Below are 20,770 nucleotides of genomic sequence, written 5' to 3'. Positions count from 1 at the left end.
TGCAAGTGGTATTAGACCAATGAGCTCGCGATCAATTTCCTCTAAGAGAACAGAACATTCATAAAAATCCTCTCTCTGTTCATTGCCCTTACCTTCTCTATTATGCTTACCTCTCTTGGAAAGCGCATTTTATTCCACTCTTTGACCTCTTCGTCGACGCCGAATCCGACGATGATTGCCTGTCCTTTGATTATCCGGAATGCGAGTCTGCCATCAATGATTGCACTACAGGATCATTAGAAGCTTCACAGCGGTATCAAAAGGAGTGTCCTTACAAACCGCCGGCTTCCATTGTTACCTCACACGACTCAATCTCCTCACTTTCTAAGTTCTCTGGTGCTACCTGCAACAACCCAATCCTAGCAATGTCGGCTTGTAAAACGTGCAAGTGCGAGCGCTTATAGAATTCTACAGTAGAATTCTTTGATAATAGAAGGACGAGTAGGACCTTCACATTTTGTTTTCCCTTAGTATTTTCGCTTGATTCTTCGCTCGCCTCGTTGGATGGGTTGTTCAGGAAGGTGAAGATGATATCCGGCTGTGGGCCATATAGCTTCAGTAGGCCTAGGCCTGAACGTTTGAAAAATGATTCTATTATACATCGAATACGCTGCTGACCATTAGATATGCTGTGTACTGCGTGACTCACTTACATCGTCCTCGAGGGTCCTGCTTCGACAGAAGTCGAGACAGAAGTTGACACCGGCCACTGTTTTGAACGCGAACCGCTTCTCATTCATCTCTTGGAATCTGTCTCCAACTTCTGGATCATCCAAGAAGAATACTCCATCCTCTATAATGCACGCCTCTGACCGTGGTAGAGCCATTTCTTTTGTTCATATGGTGGGGTTAGACGCTTCGGCGCGGGGTCAGAGCCAAGGCTGTTACCCCTCCAGGAACTTTAATTGGCAACCGGCAACTTCCGTTAACGAGTCGGCAGCAACCTCCTTCTTCGGCCCGATCGCGGTGGGCAGATTTGGCAAAGCGTTCGTGGACGTAGCGACAGGCGCAAACAATCCGGTGCGCGAGGTGTGGAACTTGAGCCGCTGCAGGGCCAGGTCAAGTGCCTGGTGTCGATCGGGACGGGCGTGCCGTCGCTCAAGCCGTTCAAAGGACGACGTGCTGCACATCGGCGAGACGCTGGTGGCGAACGCCACGGAGACGAAGCATATGGCAGAGAGGTTCTGACGCGAGAGGGCACTGCTAAACAACATGGGGCGGCACTACCACTTTAACTTAGTGTGGGGACTGGAGGACATTAGACTCGAAGAGTCGAAGAGGGTCAAGAAGATGGCGGCAGCGACGCGGCAGTATATCAGCTCACACGAGGTGCGCACGCAGATGCAGGTGTGCGCAGGCAGTATTGTAAGCAGAGAGTGTTAGTATCCGCTCGTTGACTGCGGGCCAACATGTGTAGCTAAAGTTCTGTAGACTTTGGAGAGCATCAGACTGTTTTCAGCCTCGAGGGCGTCCCAAGAGTGCCAGCGCCAGAAGGTACACATCCTGCGCGGTCTTGGTAGAATGGGCGAGACACATGTTAACAGTATTCCAAGCCCTCCACCCCAGATTCAGCTAATAATTCTAGCCATACACTAGCTCTGATTCATATTACCTAAGCACTTGGCATGTGGCTCAGAACCTGTCCTGCTAGCCCTGAAATAGTCTAGCTATCATCAACATGGCGCTTTACTTCTTTAGGGCTGAGTCGAGCCAAGCGCGCTTATGCCCAAACTGACCTGCCTCCTAGTCTTTCTCCGTGATCCTCTGTCTCTCTCTAAGTACAGCCACGTTAATGACCGAACCATTCATGATCAACGTGGGCGGCCGCTCATTCACTACACTCAAGTCTACACTCGAACAGTCACCGTTCTTAAACGCAATGCTCTCGAAACAGTGGGCTGGCAGTGCCTGTTACGCTAACGGAATGCCTTTCGTTGATCGAAGTCCCCTTCTGTTCGAACATATTCTAGACTTCTTACGAAGCTCCGTACCTCCTATCTTCTGGACTCGGACGAATGGTTTTGATCTGCCTTGATATGCGAGCTTAATCCGTGAAGCTGAATATTTCCAACTCGAGGCACTCACTACTTGGATCCGAAACGAGCAGTATATCAACACTATTTCGATTACTTCATCTATGGAAGTAATCACACTGAGCGACTGCAGTCATGGAAAGTCGCATTCAGGTGACGTCGAACAAGAATTCGAACCTGGGACTGTGTCAACTGTGTCCAAATCTGGCAAGTCTACCACTTTGTACAAACGACTCCTTCTGCGGAAGAGTAGATTGCGACTTCCGGTTAGTGATTATGTGCTTACATTTATGCATATCTTGGCTGATACATGCGGTTATAGGCAATCCTCTAACTTGATCAATGCACATAGGGCACTCCACGGCGTTAGAACGACTGGGGCCAATTCTTTCCCGGAGGTTTACTGAGCCTGTCCACTGGCACCCGTCGGCGGGCGAGACCAAACGCTATCGAAGCTGAATGTATTGTGCCAATGAGAGGCCGCAACGAAGGGAAAACGAGGTCGTAAGCGCAAGACGCCTGCGACAGAGCAGGCAGAAGCGGGTCGTTCGGCGCTCAGGAGGAGAGCATCGGTAGTGGAAGAAGTCGAGCAAGCAAACACTATGGCGGTGTCATGGGTAGTTCTCGCCCCTTACAGTGTGGGCACCTGCAGCCATCACGACTGCTTCTAAACCATATCTATCCTGGCATTCGGCATTGCCGAATACCGCAGGGATCTCCCGACAGCTGTGCATGCAGATGTTCAGGATCACTCTCTTATCGTGTCACTCGCTCTGCCCGTGCTCAACTCAAAGAATGGGTATGCGGCGAGCGACATAATCTTTACGTATACCCTTTACCTATCTCCTCCGTCACGATCACCCTATTCTCTCCCCCGTCCTACTCTTCCCTATATATTCTCTCACTTCCCCTCTCACCTCATCTGTCCTTCTCACCTACATCCAAGTCTGCCTGATACCTGCAGCTCCCCTTCTTTCGCTTACCCTCGCATCATGCCTCAATCATCGTCGTCAAGGAACCCGCAGCGAAGCACGAAGCGCCGCAACAGCAGCGAGGTAAGTTTGCTCGCCTAGATGAGAGAACAATATTAACAGAGAGTAGCTCGCCAACGACTTAAGAAAGATCCGCCGTCGCTCAGCAATCATCATCGACTTAACCGATTCCTCGCCTGGGTTAGACGGTGACCACCAGACCGATGATTCGCACGAGCCGATTACCCCGCCGCCTCGCACATCTGCGCTGGGAGTGCATGCCGTTTTGACTGAGCTTGCCCAAGTCTCGCAGCAGTTAGAGAAGGAGGACAGAGATCGATCAGACCTGCAGAATAAGTATGATCGTGTCATTAAGGACCTTAAGGAGGCCAATGCAGCGTTAAATGCACTTCGGCTTGTTCTTGTAGACCAGACCATCGATACTTCCGCTGGCCACTGTAACAACTGCGCTACCAAATTTGATTTCGACAACGCGTTAGAATCGCCTTACATCTTGGACGGATGCGGCGCAGTAAGTTCATTCACAGGTTTTCTTGGATCAACTGACCTTAGCCAGCCCTGGTGTGGTGGATGTTGTGAGCGGAGAAAGCAGAATCCTGAGATGGTGTGCCGGCATCATCCGTCTGAGACCGCAGAGGCTCACAGATTATATAACTTGGATTGTTGCGTCTGTCACACCACTATCGCTTCCGATCTTGTCGATATTGCTTGCGGTAGGGGTTTCCTTCAAACTTGATTGGAGCTTATACTAATAGCTGCTCAGGGCACCCAATTTGCAGAGCTTGCATGAGAGCATGGACGGCTCAAAAGACCAAGCAGCAGGCTGAATACAATGACGATTTCGCTACCTACCGCATACCGTGTCCTGTGTGCAAAGAGCCGCATGAATATGGCGATGTCATGCTATCGGCGACACTGGAGCACCAGGGCTATTGGCCGCAGAAGCTGCTGCGATCGCACAGTGGAAGGGTCTTTCTTAACTAGAGGGGGATTCACGCTGGGCGCAACAAGGTCATCTTCAGAATCTCTCATGCACGTTTACACGATCTATCTCGTGAGGAACACTTTAGGAAGTGATTTTTGCCATTCTATTTGTACGCATTTCCGCGATATTCAGCCTCCAACGCAACCCCATTTCGCGAGCAGCAACCACTCATCCCACCCTCCGCCCACCAGCATAGGTAACAAATCGATAGCGACATATCGCCCCAGACATTTCCTAGCTGACAAGTGGGCGCGATCAAGCCACATCTTATGCCTATATCCGTCATCGGCGCAGGAAATATTGCAAGTCTAGACAGCGTCTGAGCACACTCTCGACCCAACAAAATTGACGCTGTTCTCACGGTCTCTTTGAATGTTCACTCCTCCTGATAATAAATGAATATCGTATAGACGTTCAGCATGCAGATAACGACTTTAGTAGATCTTCCACCAAGTTCACTTCATTCCGACCGGGCCGTAATTACCCGCGATAGCGTGTTCGTTAGAAATGAAATGTCGTTTACAGACTCACTTTAGTTTCGGATGACCCGGACGTTGCCGCGGCATGTCGTGCCGCTCCGGAGCAGCATCCTGTACTAATCCGGTGATCAAAGCAATCTTTTAGTGCACACTAGAATAGTTCAGTCTTCTTTTCGCCACTAAAGAATGTCCAACTTTAACTCTCACTGTCCTCGTATATCACGAACTCTTAACATGTCTCGGAAGCCCACTAACAATGCTGCCGTCCTGAAGCAACCAGATGGACAACCCGCTAGGAGCATGTTAAAGATCAAATTTCAACCTTGGTCAACTCCCGAAGGAACACGGAGAAACAATGCATTGTGTGCATTTTCCGAGTCAGAGAACGACGATGCACACACAACTCGACTTTCTCCACATAACAGTCAGCCTACCAGAGATAGTAGGGAGGTTTTCACCATATCCAAAATCGTCCCCAAAAACTATTTAGGGGTTTTGATCCCCGAACTCGTCTTATACATAGTCGAATTCTATCTTTGGCAGACAGCGGCATCCCTACGCCTTGTGAACAGACACCTCAACACAATACTTCGCGAGGAATTCATGAACAGACACTTTCGCACTCTGGTAATTCGGTTCGATAGAAGGTGTCTTGAGCGTCTCGCTTGGGTGTCTTGCCATGCTCATCTGTATGTTCGGAAGGTGATCATCGACACTCAATCTCTTCTTGTCCGGGCACACAAGTCAGAAGCCCCGACCAGACAACCTAAAGGATTATATGAAGAATCTTTCAGCTCGTCCAACACTCTTTACTGGCACACAGAAGCTGTAGATACCCTTGAAGATATTCTCGCACACGACATTTTTGGCGCATTGTTACCTTCGCTCTCCAACGTAGAGGAACTTGTCCTAGATCAACTCCCGAACACAGAACACGTTCGTCATTCCTCGTTCTTCAGGCTCGAAGGGCTGTGTTCACGTCTTGCTCAGCAAATTTTGTATTCGATGCAGCACTGGAGCTTGAATTTCAAGGTTCTCAAAATCTTTGGCCTCGAAGTTTCATCCTGTCTTTCTGGTGTCCCTGAGTTCTCAGGGGAAGGCTCTCTTCGAAGTCTTCCTGCGGCTTGTTACATTTAGTAATCTTCTGGCATTACACGACGCCTGGTTTGCTTGAACGTGATTCGGGGCGACTAAATGCGTTTGGGTGATTCCTGATATGGATGGATAGACAGTATATTGCAATTATAGGTAGTGCGATGCTAGCAAAGTTTATTGCTAGTACTTTGCTTCAGCAGTTTAGTCTGTTACATGTGGAAACGATGATGAATATATGAAACTTCATCGTAGCTGAAATTTAATTCCCAGAATTTGAACGATGCTTAATCCACTGCAATTTATTCGCCTCCGGTCTGTACTTTAAGATCTAGCCTTTTGCGTGGTCTACTTCCGCTCTCATAGTCTAGGGTTCCTTCAACGCTACGTAAGTGTTTCTTGTTACTTTGTGGAAATGTACTATGCTCTTCAGTTATGTCCCTAACTGCTCCTAGCAGCAATTGCGATACGTATTGCTTTAATTGTCTCTGGAAGAATCTCTCTGCTAACCGCGTACGACGCTTGAATAGCAGCGAAAACGCACAATCTCCGATCAGGATTGTGTTCTCAAGGGGAATGATCTGGTTTCCGTGGCAGGAATCGCGCCCATTGACAGTACAAACCAACTTTTGATCATTAAGTTCCATGAGAAAGAGACCAGGATCTCTGGCAGAGAAGCCAAGACTCGCATGTACCCCAGCAATGCCACTATCATGTGTACGCAGTAGAAATTCTACTCCTGCATGTTCAATCCCATCGCAGCCTCGACCAATGCGCCAACGAACACCTTCTGGCAGTCCTCCAAGGGCTAGTTCGAAACAAGGCGTTTTATCTCCGCAGTATTCGATCTCTGTAATGTAGTCCGAGTGGTACTTAGAGCCTTGTTCGCGAGATTTTAAGATGGCTGAAAGAGCTGGGCGGTTGACAGGTACTAGATGACCAAGCATGAACAGACTGCGATCTCTCGGAGACAAAGAAGTTGAAACATGAGTTTGAGGCTCAGAAGTAGAAGTACTTTCTGACACCATGCTGCTTACTTCATGTAAGTCGGCATTGCCATGATGTATTTGGGTGCTTCGAGACATTGCAGCGTTGATCATGAATAGCAGCGGTTTCGTCAGTGGACTTATATATTAGCATATGTCGCATTTATTTGCGGCACACACCACATTATACAGCAGATAGCCAGAGGTCTAGAAAGACGTTTCGACATCGAATAGGCGCAATATATAAATGCTCGTCGTACTAAGTTAGTTCAAAAGTTGTATAACTTGTTTATTCCATGTATATGTTCCTTTACTGACTAAGACGAGGCTGGAACCTCTCCTCAATAAGCGTAATGGCTGTATGAGCTATCCCGTTGTTGTCTGTCCTTACGCAACATGGAGCATAACTACATTCAGAAGCTGCCGGTGATGCTAGTGTAACAGGTAGTAGCTGCTATTTTGCGCTCTGGAAAGAAGGCAAACTCCAACTCTTGGAAGTCTGAATAAGCTCTTTACTATACTTTCATAGGCTCTTTTACATCCAGGCAGTCTCTCAAGAGCTAGCACTAAAATACTTAATGCGTTCCTTTAGAAGCAAATCGAGCTCAACAATATTCTGTTCTTTCTTAAACTTAAGTAGTTGAGAAAACATAGGAGAAGAAGAGCATACGTCGTCTGGGAGCCGATGTATAAACTTTGCAATCCTACCCACAACTTCGTCTGCGTCATTTCCCTGTATTTTTCTGTACTCTATTTCCGAGCATGCTTTACAGAAGTCGTTCCAGAGTTTTTGGCGACGGCATTCGAGATGTGCTATCGCGAAGTTTTAGAATCTTCTAAAGTTTCTCACATTCGACATATACTTACAGATGATCCCCTCCCCTGAAGGTATTGAGTAGCTGATATTTTCCACAGAGCACTTCCGTCCATCCCACTCAAAGATCCAGCCTTCATCAATTTCGTGCATATTTGCTGCTACTACGTCCAATATAGTAGACAGTTTTTGGCACCTTTGCTCGATACTGTAGAACCCTTGCAATATTCGAATCCATTCAATCCAGTCTCTTCCAATTGGCTTATTGTCCTCCCAAAGACCTTCAATCCATCTTCTGGCTTCGACATGCGGCACAACAATATCTGTGACGTCGTATTTGTCACAGACGACAACCAAGTGAACAAGATTGGATACCAGGAGTGATATCGGTAGGAGATGTGGGCGGTGATGCAAAATCATGAATAGGATGCGAATGGTACCGGGCTCATCGTCCGGTAGATAGTAGATAGGGCGATCCTGTTCCTGGGCAAACAAAGTCTTGAACCATGAGACTTCTCCGAGCACGTGTCTAGAAACACGATAGCAGACATTTCCTGCAACTTGGATCAGAATAGAGCAGTCATTGGGGCCTTTCGTGATCGTTTCAGGGGGCAACGACTCGCCCGGCTCAAGAATGACGGTGGTCGCCTCCGAGGTACTACGGCGAGTTTTTCGACGTTTGCTCATTGTCGTTGTTGTGTAAGAGGCAATAGGCAATTTCGTTGCGTATCAATCTTTTATATGTGGTAATTAACACAGCGTGGCTAAACTCGGTTAAGTTAGTTGAATTTCGTGAATGTCAGAGGATCTTATATTGCTCCAGGATGAGATCGGGAAAATCAATGCAGAATACAAACTAGTACTAAGTGAATTACTCTAGGATTTTCAGCATTTATGGTGTAGGACGATTGAACGTTAGATCCGCATCTAACTAAGGGGGGGGGGCAGTGAGGAGTTCGTGACGCAGACAGACGTCAATCAATCGAGTTTCTTCATATAGGATGTGCTATATTCATTGAACTAAGGTTTATACAGCACTGTCCACAATGATCTTCAATTTACGCAACTTCCTCCTTCAGCTTTGCTGATTCTGTCTTCTGGTTATCACCTTCATTTCTGACATTTAGAGACAGTGACTCCTTCTCTTCAAGACTGTCCATTGAGAAAATTTCGGCGTGGCTATCAATGCCTCCATACGTATTTATTGAGAGAAGGAATTCAACCAGAGAGTCTCCCATTCGATCGATTGTCGTCTTGAACGGTTGTGTCGTGCCAAAGTATCGCATTGATCGAGCCTCTCGAATAAGAGCTTCCAAATTGCGTTGGAACCGGTCGATGTATTCCATTTCGTCGTTTTCGAGATGAGGATCCAACTTAGCGAGCGTTGTAGACAATAGCTTTGTATTTCGGACTGCGCGTGGACCCTGCCAGATTATCTTTCTATCTAGGTGGTGCTGACGCTTTCGTTCTTTAGCGGAAGTTGTGGGCGGCATGATGTTGGTAGATCGTAGGCTGGTCGTTCAGAGATGAGGCTACTTATCCACTGCACTTATAGATGCCGCCTTCCGGCACATCCGGCATTGGCGTTGTATTGCAATCACATCATTGGCACTAGAGAGCGCCTTTACGGCGCAGTCGCTTCTTGGCAGTCGCTTCAGCCTAATTAACGAAGGCCACAAATGTGCTTGAAGGTTAAGAGAAGATTTTCCTTGCACTGAATTGTGCGCTGCAAACCTGCGAGTATCTCATATATTTCAATAAATTTAACAACCACGTCATGCTCAAATGCCTAATACGTATTAGTGAACTCTAATGCGACTAAGATTACATGTATTATGATCAATTAATTTACAGTTCATTCTTAACGCCAAATGTTCTTGTCTTCGTTATCTGGAAGTACTACAAAATGCGAAAACTCCGTCGATCCATCCCCGTTCTGGTAAGGTAGCCCAATGCCAATGATGTGACCACGGTAGGTCTCGAACTTACGGTTATTGTCTAACCTTAGTAGTTTACGCCTACCATCTGTCCAGAAACAGTAACTGCCTAGAATATCTCTGTCCATATCCAAGAGGTTCATCTGAAGATGACTAACACCTTCCACCCACAGATTCTCACGGAAAAGAGCTGTCAAGTCTAAGTCTATCTTGTCTATCTGAAACACAGATTCTTGTCTATCGCCGTTACGTAAACTCTTGAAGAAACACTTCTGTAATTCATCTTAAGGTATATCGTGATGCTTATGTAGTAATAAAATAACTTGCTTTCGCCTAGAACTTTTATCCTTCAGGAAAAGAAGGCCAGGTTGTCCGCCTTTTGTAACAACATAATCTAGCCAATTATGGTCTTTGAAAATCGCGTACTAAAAGCCTTCATGATGCCGGTATTTAGCAGATCCAGTTTTGAAATCGCGTTGGAAGAGTCTAGTATAGTATGGAGATAGATAGTCTGTGATGTTGTTCCAAAGCTCAACTGGAAGAAGGCGAACGAGTGTTTTATCTGGCTTAGATACTGCAGAAGAGCTCTCAGGCTTTGCTTGTCTAAGTCTTTTATAGCGCCAAGTAGGCTTCTTAGATTGCCTCCGAGGGGCCATAGTTGACGTTGTCTATGACTTACAGCTGCTTTTATACGATAGGTTAACAAGTAGCTGATAGTACGCAGGAATGTACAAAAAGCACCTCGTGCAAAATATGCTGCGGCACAGGAAAACAACCACCTTGTAGATTTCTGCGTCCTCAGCAAAACAACCACCGTGTAGGTTTCAGCCTCCTCTGAAATTGACTCAGATAGCTTGAGTACTAATAGATCTCAAAGATTAGCATCGTTGTATCAAACACTCACTACTGTCAACATGCAATACCCAATCTGGTTTACTGCGGGCATCATTTTTTCAACTACCCGCGCCCAGACAACGAATTTGACAATTTACAACAATCGCACTGAAGGAAGTTGTGCACCTAGCGTAGAGTAACCTAATATCATTTCTTCTATGCAACTACCTAAAACAACAATCTAGATTAATCTATGTTCACGTACAAATTGGCAGGACTGTTATGCGCCAATCACCACTTCAAGTCGATGCGTCCCAGCTGATCGCTTAGATAAGGTTGCTTCGATTGCGATCGATCTGGGTCTGTGTTGCCGGTTTTATACGTGAGCACGAACTATTTTCACGACTGGAACCATCTCACGAACGTGCAGGGACGACAAATGCATTACTCCCTTCGCGGGATATGGTGGAACGCAGGCTTGGTACCCTGGTACATCGCAGGTAGAAGACGCCTTCAAGGAGCAAGTGGGAAGCTACACGTGTAGAGCGACAAAAGTCATTGAAGGTTGCCCCGGATCTGCTATGACAAACGGCAGCGCATCTATCAGCGCAGCTTATGTTACTACGACTCATTCTGTAGTATAAAAATGGGTCAATATTGACTTGGATGTCTTTTCATGCTCCGTAGGTTTCATAGACATCCTCTATATCCTCAATTGCATGAGGTAGTGTAATTAGTAATTAAATCTTTTCGACCAGCGGTTGCCATTGATATAGGACATGCATTGGGCGAAATGAAGCGGATGAGTGCGATATCTTCAGCGACTCTGCCTATGCTCCCTCATCCAGACCTCCGGCTTCTATGATGTTGCTGTGCTTTCTGATTCGAGAACGTCAGACTGTTTGGCTGACGTCACACCTAAAGTCCAGAAGGATGAAACAATCCAATCGTGCAAAATCCCAATGTCATGGATGTTGACAAGTTTGTCGAGCTGATGTACTTATGCTGCAAACAGATTGAAGGTGGTTGCTGCTACGGGGGCGAGTCAGACAGGCTGGAAGAGCAAGGGCCTTCGCAGCTGATGCATTGCCGCCGCTTTTCTCCTGAATATCCTCTCAAGCGACTCCAGTCGGCGGTGATTGCCGTGCCTCTGACGATGGAAGCTTTAGCCTGTAACATGACTCGGAGCCTGCAACCAAGGATCTGTGGCATGAACTTGGCAGACGGGTCGCAAGAATGAGGGATATGGCGGACCCAGTTTCCCTGGTCGTCCCAATGCAGGTGGCAAATTGGCTGGTTACCGGTAGGCCAATAAAGCGCGCAAAACGTGCCGCTGCAATCACTGTGATCCGCAGAGTGTAATAGGCCAGTCAGCTCGCCGATATAGTCTTCCGGGCCGTATGGCACACGAGACTCAACAATGGGTAGTTTATCCGAAGATGTCGCGGATAACCGATAGAAGCCTAGCCGTGGAGGCATGCATGGACAGTGTCGCGAAGCTGCAGCATCAATGCAAGATGCAGAGGCATTGGGCATCAAGGTCACGTCCACGGTAGCCTTCAATCGATGCAATTTACGAGACAATGTGCTAGCAGGTTGGCTCTGAGCGAGGTACGCTTGTGGGCGCAATAGCGATAGCGTGTTCTTCAAGTCCAAATCATCGTTCTCAGAAAGCACAGGCGTAGTGCTGTTGAACCACTCGGAGCGATATTCGAAGTGGGGATGTTCGAAGTCGGCTGGCAGATTGTTAGGATCCTCGAAGCCGTATTGAAATGAAGTGTCAGAGAGCACACGCTTGACGAGTCCATTTGCGATGGCGCACAGACTTTGCAGTATTTCCTTGAATTCACCTTCTTTCATGCATTGTTCTAACAGGTCATTGAAGTGCTTGATGTCAGCATCATTCATCTTCAATAGGCTGCTAGTGCACAGGAAATAGGGGGCTTCAGACTGAAGAGGTAGGAGCGCAAGAAGTCCAGGTCCATGGCTCTCACAAAGAGAGCGCCATTTCTTGCTAGTGGAGAAGTTATGGACAAGCGTCCGTCGTGCATCAGGCGTGTTTGGCGTGTTCTGTAGACGTAGGATGCGGGTTATTATCTCGGAAGAGAATTTGGCAGCTCCGCCTTTCAAGCTTTCGAGACAGGAGACGTAGGCAAATGTGTTGGCGCGTACACGCAGTAGAGGGAGATCAGCTTGCTGACAGGACACTTTTGCAGCACTATGATACGCCGCAGTATGATATAAGATGTCTTGATCGTGATTGTCCAAGGGGGGTGTAGCAGATGCGAACTCGCTGTAGTGCTCCGTCCTCTGTGCATGTATTAGTCGAGAGAGTCGTGCCAGCGTTTGCTTACTGAGAATTGACACAATGAGTGAAGCGGGAGTTTTGCGTGCAAGATTATGGAAAAGTGATTCCCCAACACCCAGACTATACCGCTGCAACTCTACCAATTCAAGCCTAGCAGGACCGTCACGACGCCTCTTGCCTGGAGGTGTCTCAGTCTGTTCCCCGAGCCAAGGACGCTTGCTGGCTCGGAAGTGGTGTGGGCCAGGAGAATCCGTGAAGCCGCAAATTTTGCTAGTACAAAAATTATAGTTTTGCGGATAGGGGGAAATGTTTCGGTCCATGAAATTGACAGCTTCAGCCAGGTTTGCGCCCATGTTGATAATCTGGTGATAGGCTGCAGGGGTCGTGAAGATCAGCTCCCCAGGATAACAGGCCTTGATATGGTATTTCACCCCCAGACTTTTAAGGACGCTCGGTGCAACGAGTACCGATAAGTGACGGATGCGTTGTGAACACGTAGTCAGCTGTCCAGGGAACAAAGCTCCTAGGCCGGCCTCGAACTTCTCATTGGACGTAGGCTCGATGCTAAGCCATATTTTTGGAGCACCACATAGCATGAGGTTGACAGAAAACCATGCGCAGTCTTCATAATGCATCGCGGTAGCAGTACGGCCAGTAGCGTAGCTAGCATAAATGTAGCTTGTGTTGACACCATCTATGGTTTGTGTCAAAGCCTGCTGCAAATATGGACCAGCCGTGAGCAGGTCAGAATAGCGGCATTGCTCTCCAAGCACCTCTTTGCTTGAGCCGATCAGATACCATTGTGGCTTGCCAGATGTAGTGTCTCTGCAGAAGGATTCGAAAATCTCCTCCAACTGCTCATCGGAATAATGTCCTCTGGGTGCATCGGTGAACGTGGTGAAAGGTGTGAGCGGGCGCCCAGAGTAACTCGAAGATATTGCCATGACACCAGGCCGCTTCAGGCAGGCAGTATTGTACTTGAGCTGTGTTGTTGTGCGACGAGCATCTTGCACAATACCAGCATCGAAATCGAGGTTCTGCATGGAGAAATCCTGTATAGAAAGATGGCACATGCCGGTCCTGTGCACGTCGGGTAAGGAGGTAAATTTTTCCAAAGTAGGCACCGTGTATAATCCCAGGTCTGTTAAATCGCACTGATGAGTAGGGACGGAAAATTGCGGAAGGGTTGAGTCAACGCCGGCTCGTTCTAGTGCCGACGGACGTGTCGCGTGATTTAGCACGTTGTTGTCATCGGAAGACCTTCCTTCAGTAATATCATCCGTTTCCCTCTCGGTGTTATCGTCCTCTTGGTTATTAGAGGTAGCTCCTTCACCCGCCGCGTCATCTTGGAGACTTCTTCGTAAAGGCTGCTGTTCTTCGTCTTGGCTTGTAGGTTCCTGCACTACAGGCGGTCTGCTCTTGCCTGATCTGCGGCTTCGTTTGCCTCTCGAGTTCCTGGCCAAATATACGGCCCGTTTCTGCACAACATGCGCCTCCTTATCTCGATCTGTGTCTTTGTTCAATCTGAGGTTCCTTTTGCTCGTCGGTTCCGGCTTGTTTTCACGCGTCTGTCGCAGGGGCAACTGTAAGGTTGCAAGGATCGTTCCTGCTCCTATGATGATAGAGCGCACTGTTTTTTCGAGCTTCGAGCGTACATCGGGTGGGATCGTGTCGGGTGGGATCGTGTCGGGTGGTTTCTTGCTCTGCTGGCCAGTTAAGACCATTGGTTGTGAATAGCTTTGGACCCGCATCTTTATGCTCTTGATCTTAATTACATAGCTTTCTAGCTCGTGAACAAGCGTATCGAGTGTTCCTGGATCCAGGGTCATGGTGATGAATGTTGTCGCAGTTTGAGGAAAGAGGAAAGCAGATGTTCCGCCAAGAAGATCCGAGAGTCGGATCTTGCTGGTGTGGTCTGTGCCAGGATCAGCCTTAGCAGGGCCGTGCGCTCAGGTACCACCGGCACTAATGCCTCAGAAATGGTCTGCGATCATCACAATTGTAATGCACTGTGAAATGACTTAAAATCGTTGGTAATCTAACAAAATGCATCGTGTACGATGTCAACTGCGATGTTATTGCTACTACCGATAGAAATTCTTGAAGATATTAGCGCACATCTCTCTCTCAACGATGTGTCTTCACTTATCAGAGGATCGCAACTACTATATACTCGCTTAATAAAAAGTTTTTACCGCCGTTCTCGGTACCATTGCACGTCAAAGAGTAATTCTCTCACACATAGGCTACAAGACGTGACGTTCTGGTATGATAAACGAGGAAACGGCTCTGTAATGGAATGGGCTATTGTTCACCGACGCACCAGTACATTTCACCGATTACTACTTGAACCTCAAGTCGACCTCGTACAAGTGGACAGCTACGGCGTTACTCTTCTCCATCGATTGGCTGCGCAAGGTCTTGTTCGATATATAGAGCCTCTTGTGACCACGCTCGATTACGCTGGAACTAATCCTTTCCAACCGGACCACTCGCTTTTGACTCCACTTCACTATGCTTCTGGCCGTAATATGACGGAAGCGGTGCAGTCATTAATCAAATACGGGGCTGACGTAATGGCGAAGGACCATCATGGAAATACACCCTTGCATCTTGCGGCAGTCACCGGTTCCCACAACGTACTTGCGCAACTAGTTCAAGCGGGAGCCGATGTCAACTCGAAGGCCCGCTTCGGTTGGACTGCTATAGATCAAGCAAGCATATCGCACCATCGGCTTGCTGTAGAAGAACTGAGGAGACTTGGGTCACAGTCGCCCACGTGGCAGAAAAGACAGAATGCACTCAATGAATTCATCCGTCTCTCTCCTTGTCCGTTAAGCTGCTATTTATACCATTTTCAATTCTCTTAAGAAGTCACAATGCTGTAACGGAGGTTTATTGCCCGACTGTGCGTGTAGATCTGAAATAGGATAGCTGAGTGTGAGTGCAGCAAAATCGAAGAGGTACTTCAACTTTAATTATCTCTAATTCTGCGTACGCTTTCTGTGACACTGTAGTAGAAGAAGGTAAGGTTCCAACTTGTAACCTTTCGTGCAGCGACAATCATGTCTCTGTTTTTTTCTGCTAAATGAAGGAGCTATTCGACTGAATATGACAACGGAGGAAGGATCTATATCAGGAGGCCTTGTTTGGTCTTGGGAGACATATCAGATCTCCAATTCTGAGACCACTCACTTAGATATTACACGAACAGTTTACGTACTTTCCTGGGGTTTGCACAGATACGTATTTTCCGGCGGTGGGTCTGGATGTCGATATTGACGTATATCATTCTGAAGAATTGACGTCAGATTCACGACTAATTAAAGGTCGTGAGTTCTTGCTTGATCTCGAGAATGTGAACCTGTTATATCAGCTATGATGCATTGGCCTTCGTTGTGCACACGAGGATGAGGCGAAGTATCAACGCTGTTCTTGCTAAGCAAAAAGAGCGCTTTAGCAATTGTTAGATTAGCCTCGTTAATTTATATCCTATTAGGTTGCACATCGTAAGTAGAGTTTACGTCACGCTACTTCGCATATCAAGCCTAGCGTCACCCATATTGTCAGCCCCACACCTTCGTTTTCTACTGAGATCAGTTTGTTGATGCATGTCTTTGAACCATCAATTGTTAGCACCTTGCTGTCAAACCTCAAAAACCTTCACTTCGACCTTGTTCTACTCTCTTTCCTGTCGACTCGAATATGCTCAGCTGCTCCTGCATTTTCAAAGGAAAAGAGAGACGAGATCATTAAAAGCAAGTCTACGAAGCATTATGACGCTCACTAGCGCCCAACTTGCAGAGAAAAGGAAGAGGAACCGAGAGAGTCAGCAAAAGTCGCGCCGGAAGATAAAAGATGAGATTGATACTCTTCAATGCCAGGTTCGAAATCGATTATCCAACGATAGGCTGTCCTATTAACAGATTCAGAACAGAGAGCTGAAGCAAGACAACCTGTCGCTGAAGGAGCGGCTACAACATGCATTAACAGCCATAGAAGTTTTAAGAAAGGGTGCGACATCGCAATGAATTCTGTCCTTCAGTAGAGGGCGTATACCTAACCTATGTCATAGCTCAGTGTCCGGACGAGGCAGTACCAGTAACTCCAACAGATACCTACTTTCGTTCGCCACCCGCTTCTGGCAATGCCTCAGCATTCCCTCAGTATATAAGCCACACTCAGGGGTTTCTTTCAAACTCCGTGCAGCCATCATCAGTGTTGCAGGTAGACTATAACTCGTCGACCGAGTGTTCCTTACCACGCTTAACTCCTTTGCGCGACTCCTTTAACATAGGTAGCCGTCCGGATATAGGCAGTCTCTATAAGAGCAAGATTGAGCCAGGGAACAGTTGGGAGTACAGTCCTCTACGTTTGTCACCGGACGTAAATAGCACGGCGGACACCCTATTTGGGGAGTTTGAAGAGTTTGAAACACAGAAGACGCGATAAGCGAGAAGAACAGGGTTAGAAAGTTACAAAAGCTGTCGGGCACCATAAATTTGTCCAGGAGAAAAGATTACAAGATTTGCTAGAAAACAGTCAGATACGTTCACGATTAGGACCGTGCTAATTACTTCCTTGAGTGATTCTGTTGCGGTAGAACAAAATCTTATGTATTCTGCTATCGTGTTGTGTTGTACGTGCTGTGCTCTCAATGAAGCAGCAGCAGCAGGGTCTATTTAATTACATGACGAACCTGTGATGCAGCTGAGGTAAGAGGTGCTCAATAAATTGAGGAAGCAGCCCTAAACCACCAACACGTGATCTGCTTCTCCTTACAACCGTCACAGACTCTCTGCAATACTAACGTTACACCTATAAAGCTAACTTAACTAACTAATGCAGTCAGTAATTAGCCCGTTCTCCCCCTATCTCCCCTACATTGAATGACGTTTTGCTAAAGTTTCAAGCCTTTCTCTCACTAATCAGATCAGTCCATGTCGCTTCCACGCTAAACCATTTTCAGTCATTCTTCGAATACATATATTTGCGACTCAAGCTACCTTATCGCTCAACTCGAACCCATTTTCATCTCAAGCTTCGGAACTCAACCGAAGCCGCGATTCGTACCTGCACTGGCCTGCGCACCAGCCGCGTAACACAACATAGCGCCACCAGCGACATCATGCTCCTCACAGGAGTAGCAATCCTGCTTTCTCTCTTTACACTCGTTCAGGCCTTTGCGCTTCCGCAGACTTCCAACGACAATTTGGCCTCTTCAGCTACGACAGGGTATAAGAATGTCGTATATTTTGTCAACTGGGCTCGTTTCGCCCCACCAAAAATGGCCAAGACCTACTTTGCTGACAGTAGATACAGGCCATCTATGGTCGTAACTTCAACCCTCAAGATCTTCCAGCCCAAGAACTTACCCACGTCCTCTACGCCTTCGCTAATGTTCGACCGGAGACGGGCGAGGTCTACCTGACAGACACATGGTCTGATACTGACAAGCACTTCCCCTCTGACTCCTGGAACGACGTCGGCACTAACGTCTACGGATGCAGCAAGCAGCTATACCTACTTAAAAAGAGGAACCGCAAGCTTAAGTCGCTTTTGTCAATTGGCGGGTGGACCTACTCCGCCAACTTTGCGGTACCAGCGTCAACACCTCAGGGTCGGAAAGCCTTTGCGAGCAGTGCGATCCAGATTCTCGCAGACCTTGGTTTCGATGGTCTTGACGTTGACTGGGAGTATCCTGCCGACGAAGCGCAGGCTAATGACATGGTCTCCCTCCTTGCAGAGACTCGGCAACAACTTAATGATTACTCGGCCCAGAACGCAAACAACCAGCATTTACTTCTCACTGTTGCATCGCCTGCTGGACCTTCGAATTACAATAAAATGAAGCTCGCCGCCATGGATAAATACCTTGACTTCTGGAACCTCGTAAGTGTCAATTTTTCGCAATCCCAATGTCTTCCGTTCATGTTGACACCTGTACAGATGGCGTACGATTACTCAGGCTCCTGGGACACCAACGCCGGCCACGACGCCAACTTCTGCCCCTCCTCTTCAAATCCCTCTTCTACACCCTTTGGCACAAAGAAGGCACTGAACGACTACATATCCGCCGGAGTGCCTGCCAGCAAAATTGTTCTCGGTATGCCGCTGTACGGCCGCTCCTTCAGCCAGACCGATGGGCCAGGGAGGCCGTTCCAGGGTGTGGGTAAGGGGACGTGGGAAGCCGGGGTCTATGATTATAAAGTGCTACCTCAGGTTGGCGCAAAGATCACTGAGGATTTGGACCTGGTGGCGAGCTGGAGCTATGATGCTGCGAAGCGCGAGATGATCAGCTATGACACGCCCGCCATCGTCGCTAAGAAAGCCCAGCTCATCCGCCAGCAGGGGTTAGGTGGGGGTATGTGGTGGGAGAGCTCGAGTGATAAGAAGGGTGCTGATAGCCTTATTTCTACGGTGCGTGCTTTATTACTGGTAGGGAGACAAAGCAATGCTAACAAGGTAAATAGTTCGTCAAGCATATCGGTGGTATCAGTGCGTTAGATCAGAGTACGAATCTGCTAAGCTTTCCACAGAGCAAGTATGAGAATCTAAAGGGAGGGTTTCCTAACAACTAGAGCCCATTTCTATGCTTGTTGCCTATAGCTCTTTCTCTTGTATATAATATGCGAGAACAAGCAGATTTCACAGCGCTAAAGTGTTATTCAGCGTTTCTAGGAGCGGAGCGTTTCCAGAAGCAGGGCGTTTCTAGGAGCAGGGCGTTTCCAGAAGCAGGGCGTTTCCAGAAGCAGAGCGTTTCTAGGAGCAGGGCGTTTCCAGAAGCAGGGCGTTTCTAGGAGCAGAGCGTTTCCAGAAGCAGGGCGTTTCTAGGAGCAGAGCGTTTCCAGAAGCAGGGCGTTTCTAGGAGCAGAGCGTTTCCAGAAGCAGGGCGTTTCTAGGAGCAGGGCGTTTCCAGAAGCAGAGCGTTTCTAGGAGCTTCATTAGTTTTGCCTAACGCGAACATATCATTCGCGTTAGAAACCCCAAGAGGGTTTGAAAACCAGGATCCATTTCTCAGAGATACTCCAGGAAAGTCTGGGAGACTAACAACTTCTAAAATGTAATCAGGGTATTTGCGGAAACTAAACTAATTAAAACTCCTGCTAAATCAAAGAACTCAGACCTCGGAATCAGTAAATGCTTAAGAAATGAGGTTGAATTCTTCATGCAAATCGACAGTTTGTGTTAATAGAACTCTGTATACAGGTTGTTTGTAGCTAGCCACATGTATTCTAGCAATCTATAGAGGAGGAAATAAGAGAAAAGGTTGCAGTATAAACAAAGTGATTATATACAACAAGCGAGCTAAGTAGGCATTTAATTGAGGGCTAAACGAGTACTACCTTAATAGTGTACTCGGTGAGCAAAGGTGCTAGGCTGATGTCAGATATAGAATGAAATAGCAGAAATGAAAGAGGAGAGAAGGTTGTTGTATTAAGAGAGCTATGCGATTATTACACAACTAGGATGAGCAAGTGATGACTTTTAAAAAGCTGCTGTAGACATTAGTAAGCAGTTTCCGAGTGTTAACACGCGTAAAGTAGCTTGGCGCTTCTGCAATTTCTTCTAATATTAGGTACTTTAGGAGCATGCTTAATACTCCTAAACCTTACACCGAGAGAACCCGCACAAAGCCCTTTGGGGGGTCTACGAACCGCCATTTATCTCTCATATAATAGCAATCTTTCTCCTCTTTTTGTTTGTACCCATCAAGAACATCTAATACCTCTGCGCCTGGCCAAGATGTAGATGAGGCACCCTCCATTATGCTTTCAATAAGCGGTTCTGCTATTCGGTTGATTTGGATCCCGTAAGGATATACATTTACAATGTATGTTACAAGCGCTAGTAACATGTTCTCAGTAAAATGCTTGTCGTTTCTATTTGTATTGTTAGCGACTGATAGTAGTTATACCTAACTTATAGTGAGTAATTTAAATCTTACATGTAAGCTTCAAGGCTCGGATTGCAAGTTAAAAGAACCCCGATGCCAAGGTGAGCCACTAGAAAGGACCACCGTTTACCTATCCTCTTATGCGTTTTGAGAATCTCTCGGCGCTGCTTCCTGACTTGTAGACTGTCTGATTCGTTGTTGCTGCTATATATATCATCTAGGGTCAAGTCTATGACAATGCTTTGCACGTCCTTACCCGGAGAACGTAGATTCTGCATACAACGATTAGTCCGTATGTTGAGGACTTTTTGCTCCATGTAATGGTAAAGGAAAATCCTTGCCATTCTAAGTCTGACGGGACCCACAATCGTGTCCTCCTCAGTTGTCTCGGCACAGTGGAGGCTTCTGAGCGT

The 20,770-nt window shown here is 47.2% G+C and overlaps 7 protein-coding genes across 7 annotated transcripts; 4 read left to right on the top strand and 3 right to left on the bottom strand.

Moving 5' to 3' along the window:
* Window positions 1-41: 41 nt before the first annotated feature.
* PtrM4_118880 (uncharacterized protein) lies at window positions 42-827 on the bottom strand (the record flags this gene model as incomplete). Its single annotated transcript, XM_001935206.2, has 3 exons — window positions 42-225; window positions 276-610; window positions 654-827. The coding sequence occupies 3 exons, from the start codon at window positions 825-827 to the stop codon at window positions 42-44; spliced, it is 693 nt and encodes a 230-aa protein (XP_001935241.2).
* A 2,198-nt stretch (window positions 828-3,025) lies between these two features.
* PtrM4_118870 (uncharacterized protein) lies at window positions 3,026-4,009 on the top strand (the record flags this gene model as incomplete). Its single annotated transcript, XM_066108334.1, has 4 exons — window positions 3,026-3,088; window positions 3,135-3,536; window positions 3,582-3,738; window positions 3,789-4,009. The coding sequence occupies 4 exons, from the start codon at window positions 3,026-3,028 to the stop codon at window positions 4,007-4,009; spliced, it is 843 nt and encodes a 280-aa protein (XP_065961519.1).
* Window positions 4,010-8,439: 4,430 nt separating this feature from the next.
* On the bottom strand, window positions 8,440-8,874 carry PtrM4_118860 (uncharacterized protein; the record flags this gene model as incomplete). The annotated part of the gene is made up of 1 exon (XM_001935203.1): window positions 8,440-8,874. One exon carries the CDS (start codon window positions 8,872-8,874, stop codon window positions 8,440-8,442), a length of 435 nt encoding a protein of 144 aa, XP_001935238.1.
* A 1,358-nt stretch (window positions 8,875-10,232) lies between these two features.
* Window positions 10,233-10,796, top strand: PtrM4_118850 (uncharacterized protein; the record flags this gene model as incomplete). Its single annotated transcript, XM_066108333.1, has 3 exons — window positions 10,233-10,343; window positions 10,398-10,534; window positions 10,583-10,796. 3 exons carry the CDS (start codon window positions 10,233-10,235, stop codon window positions 10,794-10,796), a joined length of 462 nt encoding a protein of 153 aa, XP_065961518.1.
* Window positions 10,797-11,184: 388 nt separating this feature from the next.
* On the bottom strand, window positions 11,185-14,289 carry PtrM4_118840 (JmjC domain-containing histone demethylation protein 3D; the record flags this gene model as incomplete). The annotated part of the gene is made up of 2 exons (XM_066108332.1): window positions 11,185-12,462; window positions 12,601-14,289. 2 exons carry the CDS (start codon window positions 14,287-14,289, stop codon window positions 11,185-11,187), a joined length of 2,967 nt encoding a protein of 988 aa, XP_065961517.1.
* Window positions 14,290-16,236: 1,947 nt separating this feature from the next.
* On the top strand, window positions 16,237-16,912 carry PtrM4_118830 (uncharacterized protein; the record flags this gene model as incomplete). The annotated part of the gene is made up of 3 exons (XM_066108331.1): window positions 16,237-16,344; window positions 16,393-16,474; window positions 16,536-16,912. The coding sequence occupies 3 exons, from the start codon at window positions 16,237-16,239 to the stop codon at window positions 16,910-16,912; spliced, it is 567 nt and encodes a 188-aa protein (XP_065961516.1).
* A 676-nt stretch (window positions 16,913-17,588) lies between these two features.
* On the top strand, window positions 17,589-19,041 carry PtrM4_118820 (ChiA, Chitinase; the record flags this gene model as incomplete). The annotated part of the gene is made up of 4 exons (XM_001935201.1): window positions 17,589-17,708; window positions 17,783-18,352; window positions 18,410-18,880; window positions 18,934-19,041. The coding sequence occupies 4 exons, from the start codon at window positions 17,589-17,591 to the stop codon at window positions 19,039-19,041; spliced, it is 1,269 nt and encodes a 422-aa protein (XP_001935236.1).
* Between the last annotated feature and the right edge of the window lie 1,729 nt (window positions 19,042-20,770).

This window comes from Pyrenophora tritici-repentis, chromosome 6, assembly GCF_003171515.1.
Source record: "Pyrenophora tritici-repentis strain M4 chromosome 6, whole genome shotgun sequence".
In the NCBI taxonomy this organism is placed as follows: domain Eukaryota; kingdom Fungi; phylum Ascomycota; class Dothideomycetes; order Pleosporales; family Pleosporaceae; genus Pyrenophora; species Pyrenophora tritici-repentis.
Note: the sequence above shows the minus strand (reverse complement) of the source record. Positions and strands in the feature narration are given on the sequence as shown.